The sequence below is a fragment of the Lampris incognitus genome, chromosome 8 (assembly GCF_029633865.1).
Source record: "Lampris incognitus isolate fLamInc1 chromosome 8, fLamInc1.hap2, whole genome shotgun sequence".
Taxonomy (NCBI): Eukaryota; Metazoa; Chordata; class Actinopteri; order Lampriformes; family Lampridae; genus Lampris; species Lampris incognitus.
Window position 1 is genome coordinate 591,794 of NC_079218.1, and position 24,766 is coordinate 616,559.

At 43.9% G+C, this 24,766-nt stretch overlaps 1 protein-coding gene across 6 annotated transcripts in view; it reads left to right on the forward strand.

Annotated features, from left to right (window-relative positions):
• Positions 1–304: 304 nt before the first annotated feature.
• Positions 305–24,766, forward strand: part of LOC130117070 (RAC-beta serine/threonine-protein kinase-like) — a 29,137-nt gene continuing 4,675 nt past the window's right edge. The window contains exons 1-10 of one of the 6 annotated variants that reach the window (XM_056285216.1): positions 305–456; positions 1,664–1,819; positions 2,203–2,331; positions 2,539–2,650; positions 8,175–8,325; positions 9,707–9,838; positions 10,145–10,210; positions 17,464–17,532; positions 17,657–17,779; positions 18,157–18,285. In XM_056285216.1, coding sequence (XP_056141191.1) covers positions 1,774–1,819; positions 2,203–2,331; positions 2,539–2,650; positions 8,175–8,325; positions 9,707–9,838; positions 10,145–10,210; positions 17,464–17,532; positions 17,657–17,779; positions 18,157–18,285 — 957 coding nt within the window. In that variant the 5' untranslated portion in view covers positions 305–456; positions 1,664–1,773. Of the gene's footprint in view, positions 457–507; positions 739–758; positions 985–1,663; positions 1,820–2,202; positions 2,332–2,538; positions 2,651–8,174; positions 8,326–9,706; positions 9,839–10,144; positions 10,211–17,463; positions 17,533–17,656; positions 17,780–18,156; positions 18,286–24,766 lie in introns of those variants that run through there. The other 5 variants (XM_056285212.1, XM_056285213.1, XM_056285215.1 and 2 more) reach the window with 5 other exon arrangements.

Sequence of the window (24,766 nt, forward strand, 5' to 3'; positions counted from 1 at the left end):
CACTGCTCAAGATGCAATATTGAAAGACTTTTAATTTCGAGCCTCAATCACATTGAAAATATGAAAGTAATATCGAAGACATTTTTTGCAAAGAATCCGTGTTTTTACTTGTTATTGCATTATCTTCGAAGAACGGATATGATGGACAGAACTGACGTTTATAACAGCACGATTTAATTGTATTTTGAGTTTAGAAAAACACTAAATGCCGATCTACACTCCATACCAGCTGGTGGCGGCTCGTTGTCCACCGACCGATATTAAGCTACAAGAAGAAGAGTCCGCCTGTCTTACGTCACCAGACCTGCAGATGGCAGTGCGCCCTAGAAGCGCAATGGTGCTCAGATTTCAAGAAGAAGAGATTCTATGGTGTTTTCCTTGTCGGGTGGATGGCCTGCTCTGGATTTAGCCTGTCAAAACTGCCCTAAGACAAGAGCGACGTGGGGTAAAGAGAGAGTGCGCTGTGTTCATTTTGTAACGTGTGTTCTTTTCAAGCCCACGAGCCGCTGTGGCGCGAGCGCGTCACGCAGTCTAATCCGGCGAGTCGCGGGGCTGGCGTGAGCCGCTGCTAGCAGGTTACTCGTACAAGGCTTACGGTCGGGATTGCAAGCCAATCATTTTTTGTTTGTTTGTTTTGGGGTTGTGTTTTTTGGATAAACCATTTTTTAAACTTGTTTTAAAACGCCACGTTGGGACAGCAGCGTCCGCATCGTAGGGTATTTTAGTGAAGATGAGGAGGTAACGTTGGGGCGGTGCGAACATAAGCTACTGTTTTCCCTTTAAAAATGTAAATTCCAAGCGCTGCTCCGCTAGCTAGCAGATGCCGTCTTCTAATAACCGCAAGCTGGCCGCCGCGCCACGCAACTCCGTGGGACTGGCCGACTCACTGTGTTTTTAACCGGGTCGTGGCTTGATCGTTTAGCTGCTTTTCTATCCAGCAAACGAGTCGGAGTTTCCCGAAACGCTGTGAACGGGTTGGCGAAGGTAAATTACCTCTGATGGCTAACGTAGCTGTTAGCTAGCTGCTGTTAGCTAGCTGCTGCTGTTAGCTAGCAGCTGCTGTTAGCTAGCTGCTGTCAGTGTTGGGGAAAGGCAGCAGCAAGCCGATAACCGCTAGCATCTCTGCCATGGTGTTGCCAAACTTGGCGGTGGGTACGACGGGTTTTTGTCAATAATCCACTGAGTTGCCGTACTTGTGAGTTGGCTGCGGGTGCAGTTAGCAGTCGTTACCCAGCTAGCCGTAATTGAGCCCGGTGGCAAGCCAACGCGAGCCCTACTGCTTTCAGGTCCGGGCACGACCGCGTTGCTGGCATGAAGGCAGCGCTGCCTCGCTCCGTGCAGCTGGCGTTACAAACTTCAGTAAATAGCCGATTGTGTGTGGATTTTGTCAGCTTGGAAGACAATGCACCATGATTTGGCCTCTCTCAAGTCAAAGTAGCCGATCGGTACCTACTTTATATTACAACCCTGACACAGCACCCCAAATCTTAAAGTTGCATAATTACTACATTTCATTTTTGCAGTATCCAGGGCCTTGTTATTTAGTCCAGCTTTACAGACTCACTGTTTAATTGTTCTACTTGTTCTTTTTGCATCAGTTAAAGTACGTTTTCTTCTTCTTCTGTTTTTTTGTCCTTGTTTTTACATTATTTTGGTTATTCAGCAGGTGTTGTTAAGAATCATTAACCTGAACAGAACTAAGAGAAAGAAAACCAGCGTCCCCTTCCCTGACCTCCTGTTCCTCACCCTCTCTGAAACCTAACATCTTTCACCATGAATGAAATCAGTATAGTCAGAGAGGGCTGGCTCCACAAAAGAGGTAAGAGTGTCTTATCAGAGTTTTTCCTTGTGGTAGCTCATAATTGAAAATGGACAATGTTTTGCTCGTAACAACAGCAAAATACGTTTTTCCTGGGTTGAATAACATCTAGACTGTGGGATAGAGATCATTGTGAATGCAGGTTTTCATGGCAACGGGACACATCAGTTGTTTTCATTAATTAACCTGGCGCCTGTCTGGTTGAAGGTTTGCTAATCAATGAAAACAGCTGGTGTAGTGTTGGGTGGGGGAGAACCTGCTTACACAAACCCCTGCATGGCAGATGGTTGAATACTACTCAAATGTATGTGCAAATATACATAATGGGATTATTTCCCCATTGTACTCAAAGTTGTTTTGTTTTTTGTTTTGTTTTTGCCCAGGTGAGTACATAAAGACATGGAGGCCCAGATACTTCATCTTGAAGAGTGATGGTTCCTTCATCGGGTACAAGGAAAAGCCTGATCTAACTGACCAGAGCTTACCCCCACTCAACAACTTCTCAGTGGCAGGTGAGTCTTCCACATTGGTGGGGGAAAAAAAGTAGAGAAACTTAGCCAAAACCTTTTTCACCTTTGCTTCTGACTCTAGCTATACTGGGTATATTAGTGGAACATTTTGTCTATTGCATTCTGTTATAGCCCCTAAACACTGCTCTTGAATCTGGAATGTTTTTTGTTATGTTTTTTTAACCATTGATAACCTCTTCTGTTTTGCAGAGTGCCAGTTAATGAAGACTGAAAGACCTCGGCCCAACACGTTTGTTATCCGATGCCTACAGTGGACAACTGTTATTGAGCGGACCTTTCATGTGGACAGTAATGAGGAGCGGTAAGGGCTGTGTGATATAAACTTTGAAATTAAGCATGGAAGGTAACATGTTTTTTGCTAGTGTAACCCAGTCACACAATGGGTTATTAGTAATATCTGGTTAGATGTGATCCAGTTATCCCAGCAAAGGGTTAATATTATGTTTTGATTGATTTGTGTAGAGCTATGCTTTCTAGCCAATGAGAAGCGTCGGCCTATCTGGAAGTCCCGCCTGCATGCAGTAAGCTGCTGTGTGCGCGAAATTGTTAGAACGCGCCACAGAAAACACATGCGATCTCTCAAGCTAAAAGTGAGAGGAAAAAAGTGAACGAAAGAATGGAGGACTAGGGTGACTCAGAAGCTGAAAACCTTCACTGATGTCTTTGCCCATCATGACCTAGACTTTGGTCATGCAACGAAAGTAAAGCGTCACATCAAACTTCAAGATGAAACACCGTTCAAACAACGAGCACGCCCGATACACCCGCAAGACTACGAAGCCGTTCGAAAGCATCTCCAAACCCTTGTCGATGCAGGTGTCATCATAGAATCCGAGTCTCCATTTTCATCGCCCATCGTTGTAGTCAAAAAGAAAAATGGTGATGTAAGATTGTGTGTGGACTACAGAAAACTCAATACCCAAATGATCAAGGACAACTACGCACTTCCCAATATAGAGGAGTCATTTTCTGCACTCCATGGATCCCAGTGGTTTTCAGGTATGGATCTCAAGTCTGGTTATTATCAGATAGAAATGGAGGAGAGCGACAAAGCGAAAATGGCCTTCGTCTACCCATTAGGTTTTTGGGAATGGAATCGCATGCCGCAAGGTATCACGAACGCGCCGAGCACTTTTCAGCGCCTAATGGAAAAGTGCATGGGAGACATCAACTTAAAAGAAGTGCTGGTTTTCCTGGATGACCTTATCATGTTTTCCAACACCTTGGAAGAGCATGGGGAAAGGCTTTCACATGTTCTCGCATGTCTCCGAGAGCATGGTCTCAAGTTGTCTCCAGAGAAGTGTAGTTTCTACCAAACTTCAGTTAAGTATCTGGGACACATCATGTCAAGAGAAGGAGTTGAGACAGATCCAGCGAAAGTTCAAGCATTAAAGACCTGACCAAGACCCCAAACCTTGAAAGACCTCAAGTCTTTCCTTGGTTTCTCTGGTTATTATCGTAGGTTTGTGCAGAACTACTGAAGAATCGTGAAGCCTCTCACCGCTGGCTATCCACCATCTCGAAAAGGATTCAGGGCAACATCGAGTGATGGCTACTACAATCTCAAGGAGCCGTTTGCTGAGCGCTGGATGACCGCCTGTCAGCAAGCCTTCGAACTTATCATCGATAAGCTAACTTCACCTCCTGTTCTGGGATTTGCCAACCCAAAGTTACCTTACATTCTTCATACGGATGCCAGTAATACGGGCTTGGGAGCGGCGTTGTACAAAGAACAAGATGGACAAAGTCGCGTCATCGCCTACGCAAGTCGGGGATTGTCCCATAGTGAAGCTCGATACCCCGCTCACAAGTTAGAGTTTTTAGCTTTAAAATGGGCCGTAACAGAAAAATTCCACGACTACTTATACGGAAACACTTTCACAGCCGTGACCGACAACAATCCATTGAGATATGTCTTGACAACCGCAAAACTGGATGCCGCCAGCTATCGGTGGTTAGCTGCCCTTTCTACATTCAGTTTTGACATCAAGTACCGAGCTGGTAAACAAAACCAGGATGCAGACGGTCTTTCAAGACGACCCCATGGTGCCCTAGCAAATGACAGCGTCGCACAGGAGGAAGATGCTAGGATCCATCATTTCGCTTCTCATCACCCCATACCACCAGAAGACAGTCCTTTTACTACAGATGTAGTTAAAGCTACCTGTCAAAAGCACACTGTAAGTCAAGTGTCTGAGAAACTCCCTTCTTTCTGCTATGTTGAGTCTATAGCCATACATCCCGGGGCTATCCCTGCTGTATTTGAGGAAGAGGAGTATCAAGAAGGTCTCATCGCCGTCCCAAAGTATAGTGATGAAGATCTAGTCAACTTCCAGAGAACAGATCCTGTCATCAGTCGAGTCATTAACCTGTTAGAGTCAGGAGAAAAGCCAGATGCCAGTCTCAAGGCCAAGTCATATGAGCTAAGCTTAATGCTCAAGGAGTGGAGCCATCTAGAACTAACCGACCACCTGTTGTACAGGAAACATCAATGTGACAATCGAGCAGTGTGTCAGTTAGTCCTTCCCCAAGAACTGAGACAGCCCATTCCTCAAACTCTTCATAATAACATGGGGCATATGGGGATAGAACGCACCCTTGAGCTGGTCAGATCGAGGTTCTATTGGCCAAAGATGGCCGCAGACGTAGAAAACAAGGTGAAAACCTGTGGAAGATGTGTACGCCGAAAGAAGCAACCAGAGAAAGCAGCTCCTTTGGTTAACATCCAGACCAGCAGACCGAGGGAATTGGTCTGTATGGACTTCTTGTCTCTCGAGCCAGATAGCCATAACACAAAAGATATTCTAGTTATCACAGACCACTTTACAAAGTATGCCGTCGCTATACCAACGAAAGACCAGAAGGCAAAAACAGTAGCTAAATGCCTCTGGGACCTGTTCCTTATCTTTTATGGTTTCCCAGAGCGTCTCCATAGTGATCAGGGTAGGGATTTTGAATCTAAGACGATCAGAGAACTTTGCGCATTAGCTGGTATACATAAAGTCAGAACTAGTCCTATCACCCTAGGGGAAATCCGGTTGAGCGCTTTAATCGTACTTTGTTAGGTATGTTGGGCACTCTAAGCGACAAAGAGAAGTCAAAGTGGCGTGATCATGTCAAACCCCTCACACATGCCTATAACTGTACACGAAATGAAGTTACCAGGTTTTCGCCATATGAGCTTATGTTAGGCCGCCAGCCAAGGTTGCCCATTGATATTGCCTTTGGTTTACCTGTCAGGGGGGACTGTTCATCAACATCACACTCACAGTATGTAAAAAACCTGAGGTCTCACTTAGAAGAGAGCTATCAACTTGCTGTTGAAAATGCCAAGAAAGTCGCAAATAAGAACAAACAGCGGTTTGACAAGCATGTGAGAGAGTCTACTCTAGAAGTAGGTGACCGAGTCTTTGTGCGAAATCTCCGTCCCCGCGGCAAACACAAACTTGCTGATCAGTGGGAGTCTACGATCTATATCGTAAAGAAGAAAGCAGAGACCTACCCGTCTATGTAGTGTGTCCAGAAGGTCAAGAATCACCCACACGGACGCTGCACCGTGATCTCCTACTTCCCTGTGGTTTCTTGTCTGAGACAGAAGAGGAGGAAACAGTCAAACCAGTTCGCAAGCCTAGGACTAGGCAGGAGCCTATTCAAACAGAGGAGGAAACCGACGAGTTGGAAGATGAAGCTGACAACTCTCAGTGGTTCCACACTCCTGTAAATCCTGTGGAGGAGAGAAAATTTACTACAGAGTTCCATATCCCCAAGAGAATGGAAGAGACTACGGACGTAGCCAGTCCTATTGAAGAGATGGAGTACTCACCTATGAGTTCCACTACTGAGGTTGTCCAGTCTACTCAAGTCCTGCCGGAAACAGAACCTACCCGATGTGTCTTCTCAGGAGGCTGGAAAAGAAGAGCAACATGTTGAAAGGCTTTCTGACATATCCATGCCTGAGGAGTCTCCAACTGAGGAGGATGGAAATATTCCGAACTTCCCTGCAGAAGTGCCTACGGAAACTGTTGAAGATGATGATGATGTTCCGATGCTCAACTTGTCCAGTCCAGAAGACGAAGTTCCAATGGAAGGGATCACAACCAATGATATCCCTCCAGCAGAGATCGAAGCAACCAATCTTCAGTCCAGTGAAGGAACTGATGATGATCCTCGGAGAGCCGAGCGTTCTAGAAGAGCACCTGGACGCTTAACGTATCTAAAGCTTGGGAATCCACTTGTTTCCTTTGCTCATAATCTGTTAGAAGGGTTCAACAACGTGCTTGTTGATGTTTTTGAGAGTCATGAAAACCCTTATCTTGAGCTGATAGCAGTTGTTTAAAAACATGAAGGGACTCATGTTAATTTAGAAGGGGAGGATGTAACCCAGTCACACAATGGGTTATTAATAATATCTGGTTAGATGTGATCCAGTTATCCCAGCAAAGGGTTAATATTGTGTTTTGATTGATTTGTGTAGAGCTATGCTTTCTAGCCAATGAGAAGCGTCTGCCTATCTGGAAGTCCCGCCTCCATTGCAGTAAGCTGCTATGTGCGCGACATTGTTAGAACGCGCCACAGAAAACACACATGCGATCTCTCGAGCTAAAAGTGAGAGGAAAAAAGAGTGAACGAAAGAATTCGCCATTGTCCATCAGCGGGGAGACAATCGTCCTGTCTTCTCATGTCTTAAGTTGAGTTGATAAAAGTTAGAGACATCGCCAGCATTCCTGGTTTCCACCGGGGCTCCGGGGGAATTTCTGCATCGTTGCTGCGTGAGAAACGTTCGTCTTGGTTGGGTCTTTTGAGTGATTGATTGTTCCTGACGAGGAACTGGCGAGCCACCGCTCGGGACCAAGAGAAAGAGAAGATTCTCCACCTACTATCTTCCACACGTCTGGTGTGGTAGGACACTGAATCTAACCCCACAAATCTCCCACACGCCTGGTGTGGTAGGACTCTGAAAAACACACACACACACACACTTTTCTTTATTGAACCAAAAGCGCTTACTGTATTAGGACCCGGGTCATTGAGGGATTATTGTATATTGCATTGTATAATTTTATGTGTACCTTTGAGTGTTGAAACTACAACACTAAATATTTCTACTTACCATTTTATCCTGGTTGTCCGGCTCCTATCATTTCTCAGTCCAGTTAATCACAACTCCTACGAACCTAGTAAAGAGGTGTACTTACCCTATGGTTACTACTACTTACCTTAGATGGTTATTAATCATCCTTGCAGGTTATTCCTTATCCAAGTGGGTTACACTAGGATACTGTCACACTGTTTGGAAAAGGTTCACTAACCTTTGGAAGTGATTATTATCACCTGCATCCAACTGGGAAATCAGTGGACATTTCTTGCTACAAGCAAGTAAGGAATCAATCACCTACTTGCTTCTATCAACAACAAATTGGGCTTTTGCATTGAATGAGAAATGCAGAGGCTTTTTTTTTTTTTTGGATTGGTGCACCAGTATTGGCACGCCATTATAGAGACATTGTCATGGGAAGCCTGTAGAAAAATGATCTTCCTTTATGTTCTAAGATGGGTCTTTGGGAGTCACACCTTAAGTTTTTGTCAATTTTTCAATCCACATATGAAATTTGGATTAAGGCAAAATGGATACATAACATACAATACATTATGAAAAGTAATTAATTAGTAGTATCTGAAAATGAAGTTGGAGAAATTATTTGTCTCTATAGCAAATGCAATGAAAGACGTATGTGTGCATCTTAGCTTTCATTATACTATGTGAGTCGGATATGTTAATAACTCTTCCGTGTTGTCGAGATTTGTAACCTTGGTTTGTGTAACAGAGAGGAGTGGATGCGAGCAATCCAAACTGTGGCCAATGGCCTGAAGATGCGTGAACAGGAGGAGGAGGAGCCCATGGATGTGTTTGGCTCGCCCAGTGAGTGCAGCCTAGAGGAGATGGAGGTGGCTATGTCCAAGAGCCGTACCAAAGTGGTGAGAAGATTTGTAGTAGTAGTAGTAGTAGTGGTGGTGGTGATGATAATATTAAAAACAACTTCAAGAACACCTTTCAAAGTACCCAAGGTACTTAACGAAAAAGGGAAATTAACAAAAACCTAGGCAAAAAAGCTAGGCTAAACAGTTAAAAATGAAAGATGTTGTACCATTCCATGACCATATGTTTCACAGCTACATAGAATGGCCAGTGATTTAATTAGTATAACCTGTCAAATTAGTACATATATTTGCAAATAAATAAAAATGTAATAATTGCAAATAAAGATACCTGAAAATTTTTGTATTTTTATAAGTCACAACTGTCCTTTTTGTGTGTATATATATATATATATATATATATATATAATATACACACACACACACACACAAGCCTCTTTCAGTTGATTTTTGGATCTTTCACTTTGCTGTTTGTTTTCATTGTCATCTCTCCTGCAAAAGGTTTTTTTTTAAGAAAACAACTGTTATAACCTCTCAGTTGATTGAAATAGGATTTTCCCCCCCATGAAACAACCTTTTATTTTATTAAATAAGTGTACGATTATTGCTTTTAACTGTTGGCCATCAGTAGTCATCAAAAATGTAAACATACCAGGAAAATATTGTCTGTTCCAATCTTTATGTGCCATTTTGGCCAAGATGGATGCAAGTTGATTGGTGCATCCATTTTCAAATGACTGAGCACAGCACTAGAAAAGAACCAAGGCAAGACATTTCTAGCTGTCCACCCATCTTTGTGTTGTTTAGGTTGGGATATCTAGAATTGAAAATTGGTTGTTCCTGGTGCCCGTGCAACCAAATTGTCCTGCCCAACTGCAATATGAAGGTGTTTTTTAACAACCTATCACTGGGGGATGACTAGTTGATAAGAACTTGTTTAAGCTGAAGTCATTCATCTACCTACCAGCACTCCTACATCTCAGGGATGTTTTTCCTTGTCATATTGAAGTTTTATATTTTTGTTTGCCCTATAGAATTATTGCTTACAGTTACGTTAGTGCATTGGAGTGTGTGGTAGAACAACAAGGAATTCTGATTTTTCACCAAAGTGAAATTCAGTGATGCTGTATTGATAAGACAGCAGAGTATCCTTCCATGGCATCTGGAAAGCAGCTATCACAAAAAGCACTGGTTAGTCCTCAGGTCCTGCACTATGACTGCTGCTTCTCTTTCTTCTCGGGTAGTAAATTACTGTCACCGGTTATTACCAGGCTGTTTAAGCATCGTTGTTGTTTAGATCTTTTTTTAGTTCCATATAAGCTGCTTAAATGTCAGTCAACATTTGCAACCTTAATGAAATCCCATGCCTTAATGTGACTGATTGAGAAACCACCTCAGTTTAGCCATTTTCACCCCTCAGACCATGAGTGACTTTGAGTACCTGAAGCTTCTTGGCAAAGGAACGTTTGGGAAGGTGATCCTTGTTAAAGAGAAGTCCACTGGTGTGCACTATGCCATGAAGATCCTGCGCAAAGAAGTCATCATCGCAAAGGTGAGTCAGGTGTGTGTGAAGGTGAGTCAGGCGGCTGTCTGTGTGTGTGTGTGTGCGTGCATGTGTGTGTGCAATATAGCCAGTCTTTGCTTTTATATGTGTAGTTTACTATTGAAAGGTCATAGTTGTTTGTGATAGAGGCTGTCAATGTTGGCCTTTCAGTCAAGTAACCTTCTTTTCCACCTCCCCTTGTGTTGTGACTTTTGCATAGTGGATGGGCATATGAATTTTTTGCATTGTATGAAAAAAAAGTCAAGCCGTGATGAGCCACATTATCAGTTTACTCTAATCTGTGTGTGCAAACAGGATGAGGTGGCCCACACGGTTACAGAAAGTAGAGTGTTACAAAACACACGACACCCCTTTCTCACGGTGAGTACAGCGTCCTTTTCCCAGCATCACACATACTTGCCCAGACTTTCACAGGAACACTGCTGGTAACAACAAGAAACTTTATCCCAAACTCAACAGCTAGCTCTGAGCTACTTTACTTTTTATGTAAGAAAAATGGTCCACAGGCAAATGTATACTCCCCACAAGCTATGCCCCGTCGGATGGATCCCTCCGCTACTCAGCTGGCAACATCTTAGATTGATCAACTCTCAATGTTACTTTCTTAGTATGCTCGGTAGAATTTTGTTTAGTAACTGTGTGCAGTGTAGTTTTAGTGACACCTTGAAAGAAGTATTTGTCTCAATTCTCATTTTGTTTAAATGGAAAACAATGTACGGTGGCTTCAGAAAACAAGTTTTCATTAACCTTCTTAATGCGCAATTTGAAATTGAGAACTAAAAAACAAGTAATGGAAATGTGAATTTAAAAAAAAAAAATCGAATGTCATAAAAAAGTTTATACACTTGCATGAGCTGGTTTGTCAGATGATTCAACAAAGCAATGTTTGACAAAATTGAAATGGAAACATTTTTTGAATTTAAGACAAGGTAGCCAATTTATAAAGAGTGATGCTATGCACTTCTCAGTTGGAACCAGCTCCCTCGGGCATGATAAGGTAGGCGCCATGAGGGGTCCTATTGCGTTGCATAACTCATATGTTAGGCGGATCATTCTGAAGTTTTGGATCCACAGGACCTCTGTAAAATCATTGCGGACAATGACCTCCTATAAATCCTTGGTACGTGGCTGCTGCCAGGTATAAGGGGTTTGTTTGCCTTCCGTTACTGTGTGCGTCGCATGTCCTCGTCGCTTTCGATTTAACACTACCGTGGTGATTGTAGTACATGCAATCGAAATCACCATCCCAACACTTATCAGGTCTTGGAGATCCGTTGCCATATTGCAAGAGGAGAAAACCCAGCTCTAATCGTATATAATCACTCAGTGGAAACACAGATCATTTGCAATTGTGTTTTGTCGACTTCAAAAAACAATCGCTTCCATTTTGCACAAAACTGCAAAGGAAACCTGCCTAGAAAGTATTCAGACCCTTTCACTTTTGGTACACTTGTAGATTTAATTTTAAATGGATAAAATTGCCATTTTTGCCCATCAATTTACACTCAATAACCCATAATGACAAAATGAAAACATGTTTTTAGAAATTTTTGCAAAATTATTATAAATCATAACAAAATTGTAAGTATCCAGAATCTTAATTCAGTACTTTGTAGAGGCCTCTTTGGCAGCAATTACAGCTTCGAGTCTTGGGTAAGTCTCTACAAACTTTACACACCTGGATTTGGGCAGTTTATCCCCATTCTTCCTTGCAGATCGTCAAGCTCCGTCAGATTGGATTGGAAGGACTGATCTATACTGTTCAGCAATAATAAAAATGGTCAGAAAATTTGATTTTTTTTTTTTTTTAATGTCAGGGATTGATGTCCGGACCTTGTATAACCAAAGTGAGAGCTGTGTCTGCATTCTTGACACAAAGTCAAACACATTTTCAGTGGGTGTTGGACTCTGCCAAGGTTGTCCCTTGTCCCTGATTCTGTTTGTGATATTCATGGACAGGATCTCAAGGTGCAACCAAGGTAAGGCGTTTGTCTGTTTTGGGGACCTCAGAATTGCATCTCAGCTCCTCGCAGATGATGTGGTTTTGTTGACTTCATCCGAAGGCGATCTCCAGCATGCACTGGAGCAGTTTGCAGCTGAGTGTGAAATGGCCGGGATGAGAGTCAGCACCTCCAAGTCTGAGGCCATGGTTCTCTATCGGAAAATGGTGGATTGCTCCCTCCAGGTTAGGAATGAGTTGTTGCCTCAAGTGAAGGAGTTCAAGTGTCTCGGGTTCTTGTTCTTGAGTGATGGTAGGATGGAGCGGGAGATTGACAGGCGGATTGGTGCAGCATCAGTAGTAATGCGGACATTGTACCGGACCGTTGTGGTGAAGAAGGAGCTGAGTCAAAAGGCAATGTTCTCAATTTTCCAGTCAATCTCTGTTCCAACCCTCACCTGTGGTCATGAGCTTTGGGTAGTGACCGAAAGGGTGAGATCACAGATACAAGCGGCTGAAATGAGTTTCCCTGTAAGTTGTCAGGGCTCAGCCTTAGAGATAGGGTGATGAGCTCGGACATCCGGAGGGAGCTTGGAGTAGAGTTCCTGCTCCTTCGTGTTGAAAGGAGCCGGTTGAGGTGGTTCAGGCATCTGATTAGGATGCCTCCTGGGCGTCTTCCTTTTGAGGTTTTCGGGCACGTCCAACTCAGAGGAGACCCCCGGGGTAGACCCAGAACTTGCTGGAGAGACTACATGTCCACTCTGGCCTGGGAACACCTTGGGATCCCCCAGGAGGAGCTGGAGGGTGTTGCTGGGGAGAGGGACATCTGGAATGCCCTCCTTAGCTTGCTGCCACCATGAGCCAACCCCGGAGAAGCGGCTGATGATGAATGAATGAATGATGTTAGGGATTCCTTGAAATGTTGGTGCGCTGTAAGTATTAGTTATCATGATTGATTTACCTGTCTACCTCATGTTTCACGCAATTGTTAAGCACAGTTCTTCCGGGAGTTTTTTATTGCTGCAGAAAGGTCTGTTTATTTACATATATATATTTTTTTTGTCATGTAGGGTAACAAGCTGCAAAGTGTTAAAGCCGATGGGACACAGCTGCTCACCTGAGCCTTGTGATAATGTTTTGGATCCTAATTTCAAAATTGGATCCCAGGAATTGTTAGCCTTTTGAAATCACAGAACAGAGTTCCCTTAAATTAGCTTTTAAATGCTTGCATTTATTAGATCAAAGAGGTGGATTGTGGCAAAACAAGTAAATCTGAAAATAGAGCACTTTCTTAAACTTGACGTGCACGTTAATATGAGGGCATTTTTAATGTTTTCTTGGGGTTTTTTTGCACACATATATGGATATGAGCGTTAGTTCCATGTACAAATATGTATTGCTAGCTCCTCATTTGTGGGTGTGTCCTGTTATGTTACTGTTTCGTGCTGTTGAATGGAAGTGTAGTGTGTTGGTTGTATTGTTGTGTTGCTGCCTTTGAGTTTTTGCAATGCCCAAACTTACCACATGCCTTGAGAAGCATTAATAAATTGTTAAAATGTGGGGGGATGGATTGGAAGTATGTGTGAACTGCCATCTTCAGGTCTCTGCACAGATGTTCTATGGGTTTTAAGTCTGGGCTTTGGCTGGGCCACTCAAGGACAGTCAGATTTGTTCCGAAGCCACTCAAGCATTGTCTTGGCTGTATGCTTTGGGTCATTGTCATGCTAAACGGTGAACCATCGCTCCAGTCAAAGGTCACGTGGACTTGGGAGCAGGTTTTCTTCAAGGATTTCTCTGTATTTGGCTGCATTCATCCTTCCCTCAATTCTGACCAATCTTCTTATCCTTGCTGCTGAGAAGCACCTCCATTGCATGATGCTGCCACCACCATGCCTCACTGTAGGGATGGTATTAGCCAGGTGATAAGCAGTGCCTGGTATTTGCCAGACATACTGCTTGGAGTTCGGCCCAGAGAGTTTCATTTTTGTCTCATCAGACCAGAAAATCTTTTTCCTTATGCTCTGAGTCCTTTAAATGCCGTCTGGTAAACACCAAGTACGCTGTCATATGCCTTTCACTCAAGAGTGGCTTCAGTCTAGCCAAGGCCTGATTGATGGGGTGCTGCCGAGATGGTATTTCTGCTGGCAAGTTCTCCCATCTTTGCAGAGGACTTCCGAAGCTTTGTTAGTGACCGTTGGGTTCTTGGTCACCTTCCTGACCAAGACCCTTCTTGCATGGTTACTCAGTTTGGCTGGTTGGCCAACTAGGAAGAGTCCTGGTGGTTTCAAACATCTTCCATTTCACAGTTATGGAGGCCACTGTGCTCATAGGAACACTCAAAGCTTTAGAAATGGTGTTATACCCTTGACCTGATCTATACCTCAGTACAGTTTTGTCACAGAAGTCTACAGAGAGTTTCTTGGACTTAATGGCTTGGTTTTTGGCCTGACATGCAGTGTGAATTGTAGGACTACACCTTTCTAAACTATGTCCAATTAATTAAATTTGCCACAGGGACTCTAAGTGCTAGATGCATCTCAAGGATAATTAATTCAGTTCAATTCAATTTATAGACATTAAAAACAATGGGCAGGCTCGTGTTAAAAATGAAATAAGGAGTCCGCGGTGGCGTAGCGGTCTAAGCATCGGCTTGGTGTCGATGCAGTTGCCCACTGGGGACTGGGGTTCGCGCCCCGGTCTCGTCAGATCCGACTATGGCCGGACTCGATGAAGCAGCAATCATTGGCAACGCTGTCTTCGGGAGGGGGGTGGAGTCGGCTTGTGTTCGTCATGTGAATGCGTCTCTGTGTGTGTCGGAAAAACAGTGGTTCGGCTTGGATTCGCCTTGTCACGAAAGTGGGGAGGCGCTTTCCTTTGAGACTGCCGGCCGGAGAGATGCAGTTGGCGAACGCATGCAATACGAGGGTGGGTGTTTGAATTAAAATAGGGATCAATTGGCCACTAAATTGGGAGAAAAAATCAGAAATACATTTTTAAAAAAAATGAAATAAGGGCATATCCCAAAAAAAATGAAATTAAAGCAAACATGATGCACCTGACCACAATTTGGAGTGCCACAGCAAAGGGTCTGAATACTCATGTAAATAAGATTTCAGTTTTTGATTTTTAACAAATGTGCAAAAATTTCTAAAAAAAAAACAACATCTTTTCACTTTGTAATTATAGGTTATTGACTGTAGATTGATGGGCAAAAATGGCAATTTTATCCATTTAAAATTAAATCCACTACAATATAGGGCATTCGTGACTAGTGCATTTTAGTAGTCATCAACCACTCCCAAAAACTTTTCGAGTAATTGATTAATCACGCAACACTTTTTTTTTTTTTACCCAATAATGATTATTCTCATACAACCAAAAGGGTTAACTAATTTAGGCAGGACCAACGTGGGGGTAGATGAAATAGCAGAGTCCTCGATTGGCTCCGAGAGTCTACAAATGAGCTGAAATCTAATTGGACTAAACCTCCAGCAAGCCTTTCTGAGCTGGAGATTGACTGCAGTAACAACGCGCCTGCTTTCTTGCAGGTGTTTCAGTTTAACTAGTGACCGTCACTTTCAGACAAGTGCATCCGTGGTAACGGCAGCTGTTGAAAAGCCTAAAAACCTTAAATTGAATGTTCAATACAGTATACACTTATCAGCCAAAATATTAAAACCACTGACAGGTAGGTGAATAGCATTGATTATCTCGTTACAATGGCACCTGTCAAGGGGTGGGATATATTAGGCAGCAAGTGAACAGTCACTTCCTGAAGTTGATGTGTTGGAAACAGGAAAAATGGGCAAGCATAAGGATCTGAGCAACTTTGACAAGGGCCACATTGCGATGGCTAGACGACTGGGTCAGAACATCTCCAAAACGACAGGTCTTGTGGGGTGTTGCTGGTATGTAGTGATCAGTACCTACCAAAAGTGGTCCAAGGAATGACGATTGGTGAACCAGTGACAGGGTGGGCGCCCAAGGCTCATTGATACGCGTGGAGAGCGAAGGCTAGCCCATCTGGTCTGATTCCACAGAAGAGCTACTGTAGCTCACATTGCTGAAAATGGTTATGCTGGCTATGATAGACAGGTGTCAGAACACACAGTGAATTGCAGCTTTTTGTGTATGGGGCTGCATAGCCGCAGACTTGTCAGAGTACCCAAGCTGACCTCTGTCTAGCGCCAAAAGTGCCTATAATGGGCACGTGAGCATCAGAACTGGGCCATGGAGCAATGGGAGAAGGTGACCTGGTCTGGTAAATTACATTTTCTTTTACATCATGTGGACAGCCGGGTATGTGTGCATTGTTTGCCTGGGGAAGAGATGGCACCAGGATGCACTATGGGAAGAAGGCAAGCCTATGGAGGCAGTGTGATGCTCTGGGCAATGTCCTGCATGGAAAACCTGGGTCCTGGCATTAATGTGGATGTTACTGTGACACGTACCACCTACCTACACATCGTCATAGACCAGGTACACCCCTTCATGGCAACGGTATTCTCTGATGGCAGTGGCCTCTTTCAGCAAGATAATGCACCCTGCCAGTCTGCAAAAATTGTTCAGGATTGTTTGAGGAACATGACAAAGAGTTCAAGGTGTTGCCTTGGCCTCCAAAATCCCCAGATCTAAATCCGATCGAGCATCTGTGGGATGTGCTGGAAAAATAAGTACGATTCATGGAGGCCCCATCTGGCAATTTGCAGGACTTAAAGGATCTGTGGCTAATGTTTTGGTGCCTGATACCAGAGGACCCCTTCAGAAGTCTTGTGGAGTCCATGCCTTGACAGGTTGGAGCTGTTTTGGGGGACCTACACAATATTCGGCAGGAAGTTTTAATGTTTCGGCTGATCAGTGTATATTCATCTGGTCCTTTTTGTCCAACATTGTGTAAATTAAATGGTGTTGCCAACAAGCATTCACATTTCTTGAAGTTACTTTTGAATTTGACATTATAACATTACAGGTTAAATGATTGAATGTTAGTCACTTTCTGATCGAGGATAACGGTATAAAATACAGCTGCACTGCCAGCTGTGCTTTGTTTCCAACATTATAAGAAACATTACAAGAGTTGAATGAGACTTGCGGAGAAGTATTTAACTTGCGTTATTGGTTAGCATGTTCATAGCGTAAACACAGATGATTGTGTATTTAAAGTTGAAGTAAAATTAAAGGCTTTTAAGACACTACGTGTTATGTTCGTGTTTTCAACAGCTGCTGTCTCTAAAGCTACTAGTTCACACAGCCACTTGTGTGAATTGTGAACAGCCCAAACGCAGGGTCAGTGGCAGTCTTCCGTGAATGTATGTTAATTTATTTAAAATGACATAACGTAGAAAATGATTATTCCAACAAATCTGTTGGAACCACAGCGTCCCCAGCTGTATATCTGTTGTAGCTGCATTGCCACTGCTTTATTACTGCTCAGTGCTAAAAGCACAGATGAGTGGTCAGTCTACAACTGTGCAGTGTTTACTAGTGGTTGTGATAGTCGACTATTCTGTGAAAGTCCTACAACACGGAAGTGTTCTAAATACTTTCTGAAGCCACTGTAAATGCCAGTATTTGATCAGTTGTGTTTAGATGGTCCGTTTGTGTTTGGACCGTAGTATGTGTATGTTCTCATTTAATTTCATATCATTTATTAATCGATAATTTGTTTCTCTAGACACTGAAATATGCTTTTCAAACCCACGATCGGTTGTGCTTTGTCATGGAATATGCCAATGGAGGAGAGGTGGGTAAAAACAAACTCAGGTCACATGCATATATACAGATGTCACGTAGCATCAACAGGTTTGCATCCACATTCCAACAAATCGTCTCCAACCTTTTCTGCATATGTTCTTTGCCACCACCAGCTCTTCTTCCACCTGTCCAGGGAGCGAGTGTTCACAGAGGACAGAGCGCGATTCTATGGTGCTGAGATCGTGTCCGCACTGGAGTACCTCCATTCACGTGATGTAGTTTATCGAGATCTAAAGGTGAGAACGCTCCCACAACCCCCATTATGTTTCATTTCAGGCATATACATCCCTCGCATGCATATGCCTGAAATGTCATCTTCACATTATAAGGGCTGTGTTTTTTTCCCCCCTACACTGCCTCAACAGTGATCAGCATCAGAATACAGAAGTTCCTAGGTTGCCTTACATTTAGTTGAAAAATAACTAGGACCAGAGTCTCAAATAGTAACCTATTAAAAACTTTTCAGAGAACTGCATGTTAAGACAGTGCGCAGTTGGGAGTCATTGGGTTCACAGAGTGTTAAAGTATGGTAGGACCACAATGTTTCACATGTGGCTTTACATCCCTTATGGTAAGGCTCAAGTCTTTTGTGTTCCTGTGTGCTCTACTTCAGCTGGAGAATCTGATGCTAGACAAGGACGGCCATATCAAAATCACTGATTTTGGCCTTTGTAAGGAGGGTATCACTCCTGATGCCACAATGAAGACATTCTGTGGAACCCCTGAGTACCTGGCACCTGAGGTAAGTGTTGAGGCACCAGTGGTGACATGATGGAGGTGGCATGTGTTGAAGTGTTCATGCTCGCCCACTTGCCAGACTGACAGTCACAGATGCTTTAGCTGCTGTGTCTTGCTATTACATTACATTACAGTCATTTAGCCGACGCTTTTATCCAAAGCGACTTACAATAAGTGCATTTAATGTAGGAAATCAGGAGAACTACTAGTCATCAGAGGTCACAAGTGCATCTAAACAAGCATCTAAGAGCCAAACCAGTGCTAAAGTAAAAGTGCAAGAAAGATTTTTTTTTTTTATGAGTGAATACAATAAGTGCTAAGAACAAGTAACAGGATAGTAGTTCTTGAAGAGGTGAGTTTTCAACCTGCGCCGAAAGATGGGCAGGAATCCGCTGTCCTGACATCAGTGGGGAGTTCAGTCCACCACTGTGGGCCAGGACAGAACAGAACCGTGACCGGGTCGATCGGCAGCAGGGGCCTCTGGGCGACGGGGCAACCAGGCGTCCCGAGGCGGCAGAACGAAGTGTTGGGCGGGGGTGTAGGGCTTGACCATGGCCTGGAGATAGGAAGGAGCTGTTGCTTTCACTGCCCTGTAGGCTAGCACCAGAGTCTTAAACTGGATGCGAGCAGCTACTGGGAGCCAGTATAGGGACATGAGAAGGGGAGTTGTGTGGGAGAACTTAGGGTGGTTGAACACCAGTCGAGCTGCAGCTTTCTGAACAAGCTCCAGAGGTCTGATGGCTGACGCCGGGGCGCCAACAAGGAGGAAGTTGCCGTAGTCCAGCCGGGAGATGACCAGAGCCTGGATGAGCACCTGTGCCGTCTCGTTGGTGAGGAATGGACGAATCCTCCTGATGTTATAGAGGAGAAATGTGCAGGAGCGAGCAACCGATGCAACGTTTTCAGCAAACGACAGTTGGTCGTCCAGGATCACACCCAGATTCCTCACAGTCCGAGTTGGTGTCACCACGGTGTTGTCAATGGTGATGGCCATTCTATGCTATGTGTCTCCCGCTGTCATATTGAAACCAATGTGTTGCTGACATCAGTGGCTCGCCCACGTATCTATCATCAGCACACATTGGAGGCAGCAGTCATCAGAGGAAACGAGGTGGTCCTAATTACCATCAAATATATGGAAGGATATTTCCCAGTTATACATGAGGGTAAAATAGTTGCTGTGGGAACGATGGTTGATGGGTCATGATAAAACATTTAACCCATGGAAGATTAGATATTTCTTTGCATTTTCTCATTAAGCCTTTACACATTAGCCAAGGGTGACTACATACCTTAACACTGGTTTGTAAAGTTTCAGTAAAGTTATTAGTCTGTAGGCAGATTTCCATTAACCTGCTTAATGTGCAATTTGAAATTGCGACCTGAAAACAAGTAATGGAAACAAGAATTTCGAAAAAACTCAGATATCGCAAAAAAGTTTAAACGCTCACATGAGTTGGTTTATCAGACAATTCGTCAAAGCAATATTTTCCAAAATTCAAATGGAAACCCATTTTTCACTTTTAAGTCAAGGTAGCCAGTTCAGAAAGAGTGATGGCTATGCATTTCTCCGTTGGAACTGGCTCCCTCGGGCATGATATGGCAGGTGCCACGAGGGGTCCTATTGCGTTGTGTAACTCCTCAAAGGTTAAATGGGTCATTCTGAAATTTTGGATCCATGTGACTTCTGTAAAATCATTGCAGACAATGACCTCCCATAGCAGTAACCTCCCTACTACTACTGCTTGTAAAAGAGTGCTTTGGGTGGTCGGTAGACTAGAAAAGTGCCATATAAAATGCAGTCCATTTACCATAAATCCCTGATACTTGGCCACTGCCAGTTATAAGGGGTTTGCCTTTCTGTCACTGCATGCATCACATGTCCTTGTCGCCATGCCACCACTTATCAGGTTTTGGAGATCCGTTGCCATATCGCGAGAGGAGAAAACCCAGCTTTACTTACATAACACCACTCAGTGGAAACAGACCTTTTGCAGTTGTGTTTTGTTGACTTTTTTTTAAAAATCGCTTCAGGGCGTCCGGGTAGCGTAGCGGTCTATTCCGTTGCCTATCAACATGGGGATCGCCGGATCAAATCCCCGTGTGACCTCCAGCTTGGTCGGGCGTCCCTACAGACACAATTGGCCGTGTCTGCGGGTGGAAAGCCAGATGTGGGTATGTGTCCTGGTCGCTGCACTAGCGCCTCCTCTGGTCGGTGGGGGCACCTGTTCAGGTGGGGGGGACTGGGGGGAATAGCGTGATCCTCCCACGCGCTACGTCCCTCTGGTGAAACTCCTCACTGTCAGGTGAAAAGAAACGGCTGGCGACTCCATGTGCATCGGAGGAGGCATGTGGTAGTCTGCAGCCCTCCCCGGATCAGCAGAGGGGGTGGAGCAGCGACTTGGCATGATATAATTTGGAAGAAAAAAAAAGGGGGGGGGTCCTATTTTGCACAAAACTCTAACTGTAGTCTAAAGTTGCTATCCATATAATGAAATTGGAAGCTCTAGAGATGGATAAAAAAAATGTATGTTTTTGTGAAATATAGTTTTTCGTATACATAATCCACAAGACTTTGCAGTAATTGTGGCTATACTCCAGTAAATCAACTCCCCATTCATAGTTCAGGTGGTGGGTTGGTTGGTGGCATCATTAAAGATCAAATTAGATCAGCATGAATGCACAAGTAAACTAGACAACCATGCCTCTAAAAGAATTTATTGGGCAAGTAACAATTTGTGCTTGGACAAATTGAGAAATACAGCCCAAGTGATGACTCTGGTCTTTTATTTTCTTTGTCCCGAGAGTGGAGTGGATATCGGAGAGAATGAAACAAGTGGTCGCTGTCACAGATGAGGAAGTCAGGGCAGCTTCCAAAAAAGCCTTGAAATCCATTCAGTGCCATCTAGCTGTGGCAAGTGCTGACCAAAAATACCCCTTCCAATCATAATTTATCTCCTAGAGCTAAAATGAGTGTACCCAAGAAGGCCAAAATATTTCAGGTTTTATTGCGCAGAAGCTTTAGATGTGTAGAGGAACACAGTGCGTTGCAGTTTGCCTATACATGTACTGCAGGTGCCTGCTCTTATGGACTGAAGAGTCATGAAAGTGAATAAGTATCCTCGCTGTTGTCGCATCTTAAAACAATGTTTGCCCCACCAGAGACCCTTCTCATTTTGGAACACCACCACCATTTTACCAAAGACGAGGTTGAATTTAATTATTAGAAAATCAGGCAACATTACAAGAAAAGAAAAGGAAGTTGGAGGTCCCGGCCAAACAAAACAAAAGGATAGGAAACTGGGGCAGCCACGCAGTAGGCCTGTGAACTCGGCTCTTCCCCCTAAACTACCCAAACAAATTTAACACTAAAATAACCGAAACTAAATCCAATAACTGGACTGCCAGTGGCGTCCATCGCAACAAAAACAAATTAAAACAAAAAATTGAGTGGAGTATATACACACACACACATACATACACACACATATGCCCATCTTCTTCCTCAAGCTTCTTATGAAGTTGCTAAGTTAGGTGATACAGGTGCACCCCATCCACAAATCAGGATACCTGCTGAGTTAAGTAGAAAAAAGGAAAGCGAAAGGGAGAGCCAGAACGCTCCAGGAAAGGCCAACAGAGGGAATGTGTAACACCCCTACCCTAAAACGGAATAGTAGGAATGTGAGCATGGAGCACTATCGAACATTATTCAAAGAGAGGGAGGAAGAGGGAAAAAAAAGTCAAGGGCGTGACAATGTATCTGCAAGAACATTGTCCCTGCCCCTGACACACCTGACCTCCACATTGGAGGCTTGGAGGGCCCAAGGCATAAATCTCTGATTTGAATTCCACATTTGGCTGAAGACTAGAGGGTGGTAGTCAGTATTTGGCAAATTAGAGGAGCCAATATAAACTTCAAAATTTTAAGGCCCAATACCAAAGCAAGAACCTCTTTTTTTTTCTGTTGTGGAATACACCTTTTGGCGACTGTTAGATTTCTTTGGGAAGTATGAAACCGGATGTTCCGCACCATCAGGCCCATCTTGAAAAAGAACAGTTCCAGCTACTGCATCACCGGCATCAATGCACAACTTGAAATGGTGATCAAAACTACATGCTGCTGGTATTTTCGCATTGGTCAAGAGGCCTTAATGCACTCAAACACATGCAGACAGCTATGAGCCCAGTGAAACTCTCAGGCTCAGCAATTCAATGACAGTGTGAGAGAGAGAGGGGGAGATAAAGTGAGAGTGCACCAGGAAACATCAACCGAGGAGGCGCATAACACTTGGCCTTCTCCTCACCTGTGATAGCCACCCTGGGTATCTGTACACTTGTAAAGTACAAATTTAATCACTTCTAAGACCTTTTAAATATCTCTAAATGGAAAAAATAAAATTTCCACGGCAAAAAAAAAGAATCGACACACAAGACTGTATACACACTGAGTTTTATTTAACGTGAATATAAAAGCAATTTTCTTTGCAAATTAACTGACAACAGCCTTCTTGTTAATTAACAAAAATAAATCTATGGAGGTAGACTGGTCAAATGGAAAACAGTAGTATTAAATACACATAAGAGGGCACTACAGGGGCAGGTCAGAAGTTGACAATCTAAACCCAAACGTGTTTTTCCTTTTCAGACCCACTTTGGCACTAACAAGCTGAAGTTTCTTTGACCCTGTTTGTCAGTGGACGCTATGTCTGTCATGACGTGTCGCAGCTCATCAGCCAGCTGTCTTGTCAATTACACCATCTAGCACCAGCAACTCCATTCTCATTTGTTTATCTCCTCAGTGTGTTGGATTTTGTTATCAAGCATTTTATTTGGGTGGCACGGTGGTGCAGTGGTTAGTGCTGTCGCCTCTCAGCAAGAAGGTCCTGGGTTCGAACCACGGGGTTATCCAACCTTGGGATCATCCCAGGTCGTCCTCTGTGTGGAGTGTGCTTGTTCTCCCCGTGTCTGTGGTGGGTTTTCTTCGGCTGCTCCAGTTTCCCCCACCATCCAAAAGACATGCATGTTAGTAATACTGTCTGTGTCCCTGACCAAGGCATGGCAGGGTGACCTGGAGTTGGTCCCCGGGTACTGCACGGCGGCTGCCCACTGCTCCTAGCTAGACAGCTAGAATGGGTTAAATGCAGAAAAGAATTTCCCCACAGGAATCATTAAAGTATATCCAACAAAAAAAAAAGCAATGCTTTTTTTTTTTCTGCCAGCGGTATTCTCTGTTAGTGTTGTGAAGTTGTGTGCTTTCTTTTGGAGACTCAGTACCCACAGTATTTCTGCCTTCAATGTGGCTGGCAGTGAAAAACTGCTGAATGCTGTCTGTTGACCGCTCAGTTGAGCAATGGTAGTTACGGAGCCTGTAGCTCAGGCGGCTGCAGACAGTTTAGCTCTGACGTACCATGAGCAGCCAAGCTAGCAACAGTCTCAACATAACTCGATGGCCACAGTGCTTTCTCCAGTGCTAGCATAGCGCTTGTGCTTTTCGGATTTCATATGAGAATCTAGTGCTTTACAACCCATTGTCACCAGTCTGAATGATTTGCGACAAAGTTCACACCATGCCTGGTAAGAACTGCACTGCCATTCACCGAGGCATTGGCCTAAGAAGCCCAGTCTAGACATCTGGACGTAGCTGTATACAAGAAACCAAGTCTAGACATCTGGATGTATCTGTATACCAGAAGCCAGGTCTAGACATGTGGACGTATCTGTACACAAGAAGTCAGGTGTAGACATGTGGACGTATCTGGACACAAGAAGCCAGGTGTAGACATCTGGATGTATCTGTACACAAGAAGCCAGGTCTAGACATCTGGATGTATCTGTACACGAGAAGCCAAATCTAAACAACTGAACGTAGCTGTATACCAGAAGCCAGGTCTAGACATCTGGACGTATCTATATACCAGAAGCCAGGTCTAGACATCTGGACGTATCTGTATACATCACACTACTTTGTTATAATTTTATTGGCATGTCATCCTTTCTACCTCAAGCATGCGCACAACTCTTCTGTTATAGTTGGATTTTTTCCAATATTTTTTCATATTTTACATATTCCCACCTCACCTCAACATTTGCCTTGGTCCGTGGTGGTGTAGTGGTCTAAGCATCGGCTTTGTGTCGATGCAGTTGCCCACTGAGGACCGGGGTTCGCGCCTCGGTCTCGTCAGATCCGAGTTTGGCCAGTTTCGATGAAGCAGCAATAATTGGCAGCGCTGTCTTCGGGAGGGGGGCGGAGTCGGCTTGTGTTCATCACATGAATCTGTGTGTGTGTGTGTGGGGAAAAAGCAGTGGTTCGGCCTGGATTCGCTTTGTCATGGAAATGGCGAGGCGTCTCCTTCCAGACTGCCGGCTGGAGAGATGCAGTTGGCGAGTGCATGCGGTACGAGGGTGGGTGTTTGATCCAGAATAGGGAGTGATTGGCCACTAAATTGGGAGAAAAAGGGAAAAATCAGAAATAGATTTATAGAAAG